The 11,787-nt window shown below is 42.4% G+C and overlaps 1 protein-coding gene across 1 annotated transcript; it reads left to right on the forward strand.

Moving 5' to 3' along the window:
- The first annotated feature begins 4,815 nt into the window (after nucleotides 1-4,815).
- On the forward strand, nucleotides 4,816-10,382 carry LOC109865985 (E3 SUMO-protein ligase CBX4). Its single transcript, XM_020454507.2, has 5 exons — nucleotides 4,816-5,136; nucleotides 5,324-5,367; nucleotides 6,454-6,519; nucleotides 8,144-8,210; nucleotides 8,502-10,382. Exons 1-5 carry the CDS (start codon nucleotides 5,068-5,070, stop codon nucleotides 9,918-9,920), a joined length of 1,665 nt encoding a protein of 554 aa, XP_020310096.1. The 5' UTR covers nucleotides 4,816-5,067; the 3' UTR covers nucleotides 9,921-10,382.
- Nucleotides 10,383-11,787: the final 1,405 nt, after the last annotated feature.

The raw sequence follows: 11,787 nt of genomic DNA on the forward strand, positions 1-11,787 counted from the left end.
GGGAGGGAGAGACAGACGCAGAGAGAGGAGAGAGAGGGAGGGAGAGAGAGACAGACGCAGAGAGAGGAGAGAGAGGGAGGGAGAGAGTACGTCACTAGAACCGAAGCAGAGGGGAGAGAAAAAGAAGAAAAAACATGAATAGAACATTCTCAACTGTGAGTCAGCTGACTGTTCAAAAGTCATAACTGTTACCTGCCTCTGACGTCCTGAGCTGCTCCATAGACTCCCAACCAATTACCCTGCCTGTTCTAAGGAGAGTGTTGAGTCATCGTGACATCGTGGCTCTCTCCCCTGATGTGTGGAGAGACGTGAACGACTTGCGTCGTGTCTGGTGAAGGCTGCTGGGAAGGCTGCTGTTTGACGTTACTAAAACGGCCCTCTGGCATAAAAGCCATTATGAATGAGTCATATGTGTGTTTATTCATTTGAGAGCTTTGTGATGGTCCCTATTATGAATGACTGAATATCAGAGCCGATGTTTCTTGAATAACCGGAATATTGAAGCTCAATGGAGATATTCATCACTCACAGTGGCACATTTGATTCTTTATTCCCATAAGAATGTGCCCCAACCTGGAAATGATTCCTTTCGTTATTGAAAGTCAGGATTACTATGTGGGTGGAGGACTTAAATGATTGAGTTGAATAAAAGTCACTGATCCTAATGACGAAGACCTCCATTGGTAGCCACTTGTTTGGTCTTCCAAATCGTGATAGTTTATAATAGTTTAACAGGTGTCATTAACTCCACCTAATTAGCATATACATGGTGTAAATATTATGTAAATTACCATGCTATATTATCTAGTTGAGTTAGTCAATTTCCGAAGCCAAGACTTTGTTCTCCTGCTTCAACTCTCAAACCTTTCTTCATCCCTTCCCCCATCTGTCACATCCACCTGAGACTCTTCTTGATTTACCTGCCTGTACAGTCCCTTTCAGTTCTAAATCCTTTGTATTATTCTTATCATTCTCCACCATTACATACTTGGACAATAAATTCCCTTCCTGGTCCCTTCCTCTTGTGTAAACTCTCATGTCTTCTCTCCATACACAAGTTTCTTGGTCGTAATTTAAGCTCTTCGTCATTTTGATCTTTGTCAGTTTTCTTCTCTCTGACGCACATAAAGTCAGTTAATTTCCTACGTGTAGGCTAAATGTCATCTTACTCAGATGTCGCCCTGTTGTATAAACCATCCTGTCACTACATACTGCCCCTTTTGTACACTGCCTAGCTCTCCCTGCTCTCTTGCCCACATCCCTTCAAACAGATTCATACATGCAGCAACGATTCCCTTCAAAACCCCTGACCCGAATGCCCTCCTCTTCTTTGTACCTACCCTGCACCATCCCCTACCCTTGTTCTGAGGGCCATAATTTCCATTTCTGACCAACCATGTTGCTTAACATAATTCATATTTTTCTCTCTCCCATACCTAATGCATGTCATTGGACCCATTCATGTGGACCTAATGTAAATGTAATGGTTGTCTGTTTCTAAAAAAAGCCGTTCCAGAGCTAGCACACCTGATTCAACTGGTTAATTAAGACAATAATAAAACCACTGGAATTTTAACAATATAATATGGCTATTAAACCAGAATAGGAAAACCTGTATGGTTCTACAAAGAGCCTATGAGATGATTGAGAAAGGTTCTTTATAAAACCATTTTCTATCAAGGTTCTATAAAGATCCAATTCAAAAATGGTTTTATACAGTCCCAAAAAGGGTTCTAACCATAGCAAAATCTTTTTTGGGGGCTACAATATAACTTCTTTTGAATGGTTCTTTATAGAACCTTGGGAAAGGGTTCTTTATAGCACCATACGAGTTCCAGTTAGAACCTTATGAGCATTATTCTTTATAGAACCTTCAAATAAAGGTTGGTTACAAGCCAAAGAACCCATATATGGCACTATATCGAACCATTTGTTTTTAGTGTGTATGTTTCATTTTGTTTATTCATTTTGCTCAATACATTTAGTTGAAATCCCATTTGACATATGGAGGATATGAAGTACATGTCAGGGGTTCAATGAGTTGTTTTATAAAAGCTTGAGGGATATAATAGAGGGTTTACATGAAAGGAGGGCATATCACACTACAAGTCTTCTCAAATTCTTTATACAATCTGGCTGTTCATCCCAACAACCATGGCAACTGTAACCTAAATGAAATAGATCACCCGGTCCATTGTAACCTATTTGGTAAACCTTGTGCTGTCAGGAACATCATTTTCTATCAAGACAAATGAATAACTTTGAAAGTCCTTTATGCATAAACTGTCCTTCTAAGTTAAGAGGAAATTGTGTAGGCTATTTTCAGTCTCATGTGTGGTCATCATTCTATGTAAGAATGGAAATCTCCAATTAAACATTGAACCTGCGTTTCACATAGTTTTATTATCGTGAGATGAATCATGTGTTATCTCTGTGGGTTAGAGGTTCATCATGTGATGACTTCACAAGAAATGCCCCTAATAAACATCGAATTACTGTAGTTTTGGAATGGCTGGTTGCAGTTATGACATGATGCAAGCCTAGTCTACGATATAATTGTTCCTCAATTTGGCCATGTAGATCCCTTTGCTGATTTTTTTTTATAAGTGACATTGAGCTTTCAGTTGCTGAAAGGGTCTGTTCATTCTGTCGGGTTATTCTCCGAACTGAATGAGCATCGTATGGAGTTTGCACGGACATGATAACATATTAATTGGACTGCACGTGCATCGCGTTCCCTTGAACCTTTGAACATGTGCCACGCGCAAGTTGAAAGACAGTGAAGTGGAAATGATGTGTTGGTGCCCATTTTTATCCCAATTACATCCGGTGTTACATCTTTAACTGATATGGCTCATAAATTGTAATATTTCGCATAGCCTATACAAGACAGGTGATACGACAGTCACCGCCTTTTGGTGACATACAAATATGAGTTTTCCATGGGCATATCAAGGGTCAGGTGTGATTGGAGAATAGTGTATCTACTAAAAAAAGATGGCAAAACTTCGTTTCAAATGGTTTTCATCCAAATACGTATATTTGAGTATTGTGGCCCTTGCAGTAAACGGTATTTATTGTGAAGAAGATTGCGAATGTTATAGAATTGCTGTTTTTTGTGACCGCTCAAAGCTCGCTGCTCGAGCCACGATGACAATGCTTTGTGGTCTTTCCTTTGAATCTATTGAAAAGGAATGAATGTTTTGATAGCCAGCGTGAGTATGGGAGTGAATTTGTGCCCAAATACTCTTGTGAAGCTGGTCGTTCAACTAGTTCATGTGATATTTGTCTGACGTTTTGAGCTCATTGCCTTATAAGGAAAGGAAGTCGTGCCTGTCTGCAATAGGCTGAACATTGCCGCCTGCATGAACTGTTCTCCTTTAACCCTTGAGCTGCTGAATTTTATTTAGGTTTAAAATTATACTCGACGCTCGCGCCTTTATACCGAAAACATATAACGAAATAAATAACAATGTAGACAAATACCAATAATTGTACAATGTGTCAGACTTATACAATATAACAGGTCATTTGACAAGCGAAATCTACGCGTGTATGTGTGTGCGTGTGTGTGTGCGCGCCCGCGTGTGTGTACAACCGTGCGTGTGTACAACCGTGCGTGCGCGGTGACTATAGCCTACTTGTCAACATGTTCAACCTTTTTTCATGTTTCAAAAAGACAGCGGGCATAAGACACACACGAACCACCACCAGCGGCAATAACTGTGCTGTTGTAGGGTGCAAAAAAAGCTAACACACATTATGTTGTCTTTTCTATGTGCCAGAGGTAGGCCCATGCGTCTGTCGATAACGCAGCGGCTGGTGCCCGTCAAAGTCATGGCAGAAATAAACGCGGTGGAAGAAATGCCAACCGGGTTTAAGACTGACTGATGTGACCTACATATCTCTGACACAACCACGGGCCATTAATGTGCAGAGAAATTTCACTAGATGCCCCGTACCGCGACACTGGCTCTCGAAAATGGCTTTACATATGACCTTGTATTAAAGAAGGACAGATCATATGGATGGAGAGGGTAGATATTTATGGAAAATGCCTACCAGCACGACGCAGCCTTGCTCAGCCATTGGGTATGTTAGCCAAGTCACTAAGGCGAATAGCAAAGCTCACGTTTATGGAATTTCTTTCAAAGATCCCCGTGTGAAGTCTTTGGAAAACGATCATAAATAACCTGGGAAACCCATATTACAGTTATCACAATCCTATGAGGGTGATGATGGTTATTATTAGTATAATGTGTCAATTAGATAGGGGACTGATTAATACAATCTTCTATGGCTTAATCAGTGTGGTTTTCTATCGTGGTTAAATGCTCAGGGTACCATTTATTGTATCATTCAGTTATGGGCTACATAGGGCCTACCATACCCATAATTAACTGTTGCATATATTTGTTTTGGTGTGGGACCCCAACGTTGAATTTCAGTAGGCCTATTGATGATGAGTCGCACACCAATGACAATCACTTCATTTATCCATCGGTTTCAGCCTTTAAGGACATCATGGGTGTGTCCTTTAGAAATATCTACCATACACTTGTGAAAATGTTAATGAATACGTTAACAAATAGGCTACATTAATTAAAATAGATCAAAGGAAATGGGCATGGAGCCTTGATTCCTTTTTTCGTGATTTGGATGACATGCGTAAAAGGCAAATATTCAGTTACAATTCCCAATTTGACATATCATAAAACAACATTATACTTTTCATAGTACCCTCTTGCAGTTCCTTTTCACCCTACACATCCATGGACTAAAGCATGAAACTGCCCCAGCCCCCAAAAGCGCCTCCTCCTCCTCCTGACGTCACGTCAATGGCTCTTTGCGTTAACAGTTTTCTGCGACCCCTTCTCGTGTGCAAAGCAAAACGTATCGCACTGCTACTGCCAACGAATTCCAAATAGAGTGAGAGGGAAAGAGAGGGAAGATCGGAGAGAAGGGACATCTCCCGTATCAATTTGAACGACGGAAAAACAGCACACACGCGGGAAGGGTGACATTTTCTACAGGGATTGGAAGAGAAACCTTCCCTTTGCATCGAAAATGGAGCTACCCGCCGCGGGAGAGCACGTCTTTGCGGTGGAGAGCATCGAGAAGAAGCGGAATCGAAAGGTTTGAAAACACTTCAAATATATGACTGCTCAATATCCACAAACAGGGTTCTCTGGTGTCACTATACCATATATTGCGTAATTGATGGAAGTAAATTATGTTGTTGTTGTGTTTTTGCAGATAGACTATAATGTCAAAGAACCGCTTATAATCAAATGAACCAATATGTTCTCTCATCTGCGTATAGGGGAGGATGGAATACCTAGTCAAGTGGCGAGGATGGTCTCCAAAGTAAGTTACCTTTTAAAATACTATAGCATACTTTAGTACTACCTTAGTAATGCAAATTAATATTTCAAGTTTTCAAGTGTGTGTGTGTGTGTGGCGCGGGTGCGTCTTTGCGCGCGTTGAAGAGAATGTTTGATTCGATCGATGGCGTTTAGGATGCTATCACTAATTGATGTGTTAAGTGAAAATTAAGGTAACGTGGGGTAACTAGCCCCCCAATAACATGTTCTTGTAATTAGCTCTTAAAAGCTATAATCTATGTATCTTATTTAAGTTAAATAAATCAAATATTGAAACAAAATGGCATCGCACATCTCACTATTAATATCCTCACTATGATGAGGTTTTGATGTAAGGTTCCTCTTCTCCTTTTCACACCAAATCATGTTCAAATGCTACAGTATATAGAAAAAACGGACTGTGTAACTCAATGGAGTTATTTGCAGATGACTTGGACATGCTAAGTTAGGTACCATTATCTTGCATTGAATTGCCCTAATGGTACATCTATAAAAAGTGAATAGGTCTAATGTAATTTGATTATATATGTACGTTTTTTCTAAATGACAATAATTAGATCACCTTACCTCAGAATCGTTTTGTTCGAGTGACTTAAAAGAAAATGTAGATTAGACGGGTGACAAAGTGGTTTCTGTGAGAAATGTAGGGGGGGCAGTTACTCCGGGGACTTGTTACCCCACGTTACCCTAATCGCCCTCATAGAGTTGCTGTTTTGCTTGTGCTGACTTTGTGAAGTATACTTCCTAGCAATTATTAACACTTTATAATGACCTATTTCAAGAGTATAGGCTACACTTTGCTCTTACTTTATTACACATTTATCAATAATGTTTATGTTTCGTATGTCGGCCTATTTCGTCAAGACTGACTGCTAACTGTTAACAGCTAACCTGATTTTAGAAGTTGCCTAACTACAATGAATTCTGTCTGCAATCAAGCGGATGACGGCCACATTTGATATATGCTTGTAGTTTGGTTGATAGAAGGCGACCTCTGCTGATGTTGATATTAATATCACTCTCTCTCTCTTTCTCTCTCTCTCTCACACACTTTCTGTCTTAATAATAGATATAACACGTGGGAACCAGAAGAAAACATTCTCGACCCGCGGCTGCTTGACGCTTTCCAAAACAGGTGAGTTTGACAGACTCGATTTGACGTGACAACCTTACGTAGTCAATGGGGGTGGTTGGCGCTGCTCTGTGCGTTTGTCTGTGTGTGTGCGCGCATAGCGCACCACTTCTATCTCATGGTGTGCGTAAAATGTGGCCTACTTGAATGACATTTTCCTATGGCAATGTTAAACCTTTTCAAAGCCCTAAAAAAGGACCTGATGCGATCACAATGTTTTTAATTTTAAAAAAAATAAAAAATAAACATCTCAGTAGGCATATATTAACAGTAGGCCTACACAGTGACCACACACATCGGATTGAAAACATTTTGTAAAGATAGCTTGCGTATGACTGTTACAATTTCGTGGTCGACCATATTGGACATTGAATTGTCCCTATGTGATATTCTTAGGCCTATAACAATAGATGGATTGATTTTAGTTTGCCCATGCCACAATAGGCTATCATCTTTCACAGGCTATATGCTTATCCAGACACCAGGCCCAAACAATCCTTGCCTGCATGCTTTGTCTTATCCCCCCCATCCCCGCTTCACCTCAGCATGTATTGGATGAGGAAGGCACTGATAACAACATTAGATAGACAAAAAGGGCACTAGTAATTAGTAATAGTAATTAGTAATAGTACTTAGTAATAGGCAACATCTCTGTAACAACCGTAGAAGCATCCGCTTGAAGACACCGTGTGCCTTTTCAAGATGCCTTGTTTGCTGGACAAGCGTTACTATTAGCCGGTAAATGCTAAACCTCCTGTGGGGGTTTTCTGGACGTGAACACACAACTACAACTGCACTATGGCGCAAAAACCATGCAGTGACTCGGCCTGTGGGTTTGCTGTCATCCTCTCCCACAGTGTGCGCAAACCAGCTTTTAAAAGAGACAGGTCACTCAGTAGGGAAAATGTTGACGGAGGGCGGTGTCTGTTTTCGCCATTATCTCTGTCTCTAAACGGGGGAGTTTTTTTATTGTAGCTAATTACGTGACTCTCCAGGGGGCATCACCGGGCAGAGTACCAGGCTATGAAAATATACGGAGTCGCCACCGTAATTAGATGTGCGCAAGGAGGAGAGGGGGGGGGTGACATCAGTACTCATTGGGTATTGACTTACTGCTCTAGAGTAAGCATGGAAAACAGTGGGCTATAGGAAAAATATCCTATCCACCCGTTACATAGTCTATAGATGCGTAGTTAATTCAAGCCCTGAATCTATTCCATCCTTCTATGGATTGAATGTTGAACTATTAAACTATTAATTGCATGTGGAAATGATTTTGGAGTAATGCAGATTTAGTCGGGCCTAAACCATATTTGACATGAGAAGGACTTTGATATACAGCAATGCCTGGTAAACAAGTAATAAGGATAGAAGCCTGTAGGCCCTGCACTACATAAAGGATGAGTAATTCATGTCTCATGGGTTCAGTTAGAGGATCTAGTGGTAAACAGGGGGATATGACTGAGGGGTATTCCACTGATGTTTCATGTCACCAATTAGGATGAAATGGTGCATGGGATTTCCCCCATAAATGACTGCATTGCATTACGCTATTTCATTATTGTTAGTACATCACCGTTATTGTGGATGTTTTGAGTGACATGGTGGCGGTTTCTGCCTTTCACAGGGAGAGATACGAGCAGCTTATGGGATATCGCAAAAGAGGGCCAAAGCCAAAGCACCTGATGGGCCAGGTGAGTCTTCACATATTTTGGACAATTAACTCCTGTATTACGATACATTTGATCAAATAAATGTTACAATTATGTATGAAAGGCCCTCACAGATCTAAACACCAGTTTAGAACTAAACACCAGTTTAGAACTAAACACCAGTTTAGGGCTCAGGACTCACCCAAAGGTCATCTAGAGGAACACCATTTGATGATAGCATTTTCCCAACCTTCATTACAGAGAGAAAATCAGTCAGATGGGGATGTCAAAAAGTCCGCTCTATCAGTTAACTAACAGCTGTGTTTTTCGCAGGTCCCGTCCTTTGCCCGGAGATCCAGCGTCCTCTCAGGCCTTCAGGAGACCACCCTGGATGAGGACAACCGGCAGCAAGTGGACCCCATCCAGACAGTGCGCTCGCAGACCCAGCAGTACCAGCTGAACAGCAAGAAGCACCACCAGTACCAGCCCCTGCTGGCCAAGGAGAGGGAGGCCGAGCAGCAGGCCAACGGAAAGAAGAAGCTCTACTACCAGCTCAACAGCAAGAAACATCACCACTACCAGCCTGACCCCAAGATGTACGACAGCACCCAGTGCATGAAGCCAAGGGAGGCCACCAAAGCTCCGGAACTGCCCACCAACCACAGCTGGAACCTGCCTCCCGCGCTGCAGCAGAAGTGGGTCCGGGACAAGGACTCTGGTTGCCTGAGCAAAGTCAAGGATATCACCATGGAGCTAAAGAAGCTTCCGGCTCACCTCAACGGCCCCAGTGGCGAATCGGAGCAGAGCAAGGCCACGGCCAAAGAGGACGCACCGCTGCTGGAGGCCGACGGTGTCAGCGACAGCAAGCTGAAGATCGTCAAGAACAAAAACAAGAACGGACGCATCGTCATTGTCATGAGCAAGTACATGGAGAACGGCATGCAGGCGGCAAGGATTAAAAATGGAGACGTGGAAACCCTTGGCGAGCCGCAGCCGGACAATAATGATGATGCAGCAGAAAATCAACTTGAAAAGATGAGGCTCGTCCAGAAACTGGGTCTCACCAACGGATTCGCGAAAGACTGCAACAAAGGGTCTAACAGATCTAACGAATTTAAGTGTCCTGCTGACAAGGTCGACTCGCCCAAAATGGGGCTTAGTGCGACAGAGCAGAATAAACATTTCAATGTCAGGGATCAGAAGGAGGCTACAGAGGATCAGCCCCTGCAGCTGACCAACAAACCTAGCCTTGCCCCTTGGCCCATTGAGATGGGGGTTCATAGGACTCAGCCAGGAAAGGGCTCTTCTCTAGCCCTCAAACGTCACCTTTCGGAGGCAGACAAGGGCGAGGACCGGGGTGGCTGTAAACAGTTTCTAAACTCCCGGAGTATCAGTATACCCTGCACTGTGTCCTCACCTCCTCAAAGCAACTCCACGGACCAAAATGGCCACCATAGCCACAATGGCCAGCAGGACTACGACTTCCTGGAGTCTAACCAGGACGAGCCCATGGACCTCAGCTGTGTGAGGTCCAGACGGGAGGCTCCAGTTCCCACAGAGACACAGGTGGCTCCTTCTGCCGAGGAGGAGAAGACTGCAGAACAGACAGAACCGCCATTGGCTATCACAACAGAACAGACTGTGGAGGAGGAGCCTTTTCCTTCATTCAAGCCTTTCCTTGGGAATATAGTCATCACGGATATTACAACAAACTGTCTCACAGTGACATTTAAGGAATACGTTACAGTGTAACGAAGCTGACAAAAGACAATCTGAGGACGAGGGATTAACAGCAACTGTGTGAATTTGTACAAATGTGTGTTGGAACATATTGGTATTTTCAGATGTTTGAATGTAAATAACATCCTTTAAAGTTTGCATTAAGTGGGGTTGTGATTCATTTTGTTTCGGGGTTCCTAACCCTCCTATAATTTGCATGTACGTAACTTTGGCTATCATTCTCTAAATGAGACCCAGAGTTTTTGTCATACTTGACGATGTATGCTTCTAATTGAGTTACAAACTACTTTAGTACATGCGATTTTGACACATGGTATCAGGGCTCAGTGAAAAAGCACTTACTCATGTAAATATGATTTACTTTTGACAAAGGCTTTATATCCGTTTTGGTTTACAGTCTTTGTTTCAGGTCTATATATTGAGAAAGAAAAAGTCTATGTATTGATTATTGGTAAATGACACCCTCTTTCAGTTTATTTGCCTGCGTGTGGTGTGTGTGTGTGTGTCTGTGCGTTCATGTGTAGCGACGTTGCAAAATGATGGGCTGTGTGTGCGCATGTACAGTACCAGACAAACATTTGGACACACCTACTCATTCAAGGGTTTTTATATCTTTATTTTTTTTTACTATTCTCTACATTGTAGAGTAATAGTGAAGACGTCAACACTATGAAATAACACATGTGGAATCATGTAGTAACCCCAAAAAAGTTTTATATATTATATTTTAGGTTCGTCAAAGTAGCCAACCTTTTGCTTTGATGACAGCTTTGCACACTCGTGGAATTCTCTCAACCAGCTTCATGAGGAATGATTTTCCAACAGTCTTGAAGATGTTCCCACATATTCTGAGCTTTTCCTCCACTCTGGGGTCCAACTCATCCCAACCCATCTCAATTGGGTTGAGGTCGGGTGATTGTGTAGGCCAGGTCATCCTTCTTGGTCAAATAGCCCTTACACAGCCTAGAGGTGTGTTTTGGGTTATTGTCCTGTTCAAAAACAAATGATAGTCCCACTAAGCGCAAACCAGATGGGATGGCGTATTGCTGCCGAATGTTGTGGTAGCTTTGAATTCTAAATAAATAACTGACAGTGTCACCAGCAAAGCACCCCCACACAATCACACCTCCTCCATGCTTCACGGTGGGAACCACACATGCGGAGAGCATCTGTTCACCTACTCTGCGTCTCACAAAGACACGGCAGTTGGAACTAAAAATCTCAAATTTGGACTCATCAGACCAAAGGACCAATTTCCACCGGTCTAATGTCCATTGCTCATGTTTCTTGGCCCAAGCAAGTCTCTTCTTCTTATTGGTGTTCTTTATTAGTGGTTTCTTTGCAGCAATTTGACCATGAAGACCTGATTCACACAGTCTCTGAACAGTTGATGTTGAAATGTGTCTGTTACTCGAACTCTGTGAAGCATTTATTTGGGCTGCAATTTCTGAGGCTGGTAACTCTAATGAACTAATGAACTCTGCAGCAGAGGTAACTCTGGGCCTTCCTTTCCTGTGGCGGTCCTCGTGAGAGCCAGTTTCATCATAGCTCTTGATGGTTTTTGCGACTGAACTTGAAGAAACTTTCAATGTTCTTGGCTGACCTTCATGTCTTAAAGTAATGATGGACTGTCGTTTCTCTTTGCTCATTTGAGCTGTTCTTGCCATAATTTGGACTTGGTCTTTTACCAAATAGGGCTATCTTCTGTATACCAACCCTACCTTGTCACAACACAACTGATTGGCTCAAACGCATTAAGAAGGAAAGAAGTTCCACAAATTAACTTTTAACAAGGCGCACCTATTAATTGAAATGCAATCCAGGTGGCTACCTCATGAAGCTGGTTGAGAGAATGCCAAGAGTGTGCAAAGCTGGGGTG

The sequence above is a fragment of the Oncorhynchus kisutch genome, linkage group LG20 (assembly GCF_002021735.2).
Source record: "Oncorhynchus kisutch isolate 150728-3 linkage group LG20, Okis_V2, whole genome shotgun sequence".
Lineage (NCBI taxonomy): Eukaryota > Metazoa > Chordata > Actinopteri > Salmoniformes > Salmonidae > Oncorhynchus > Oncorhynchus kisutch.

Bases quoted from the DNA above. Each gene is read 5' to 3' on its own strand.
- LOC109865985 (XM_020454507.2), top strand. From the start codon at position 5,068: ATGGAGCTACCCGCCGCGGGAGAGCACGTCTTTGCGGTGGAGAGCATC. The intron at 6,520-8,143 runs GTGAGTTTGACA...TGCCTTTCACAG, and splicing joins CTTGACGCTTTCCAAAACAG to GGAGAGATACGAGCAGCTTA. The intron at 8,211-8,501 runs GTGAGTCTTCAC...TGTTTTTCGCAG, and splicing joins CAAAGCACCTGATGGGCCAG to GTCCCGTCCTTTGCCCGGAG.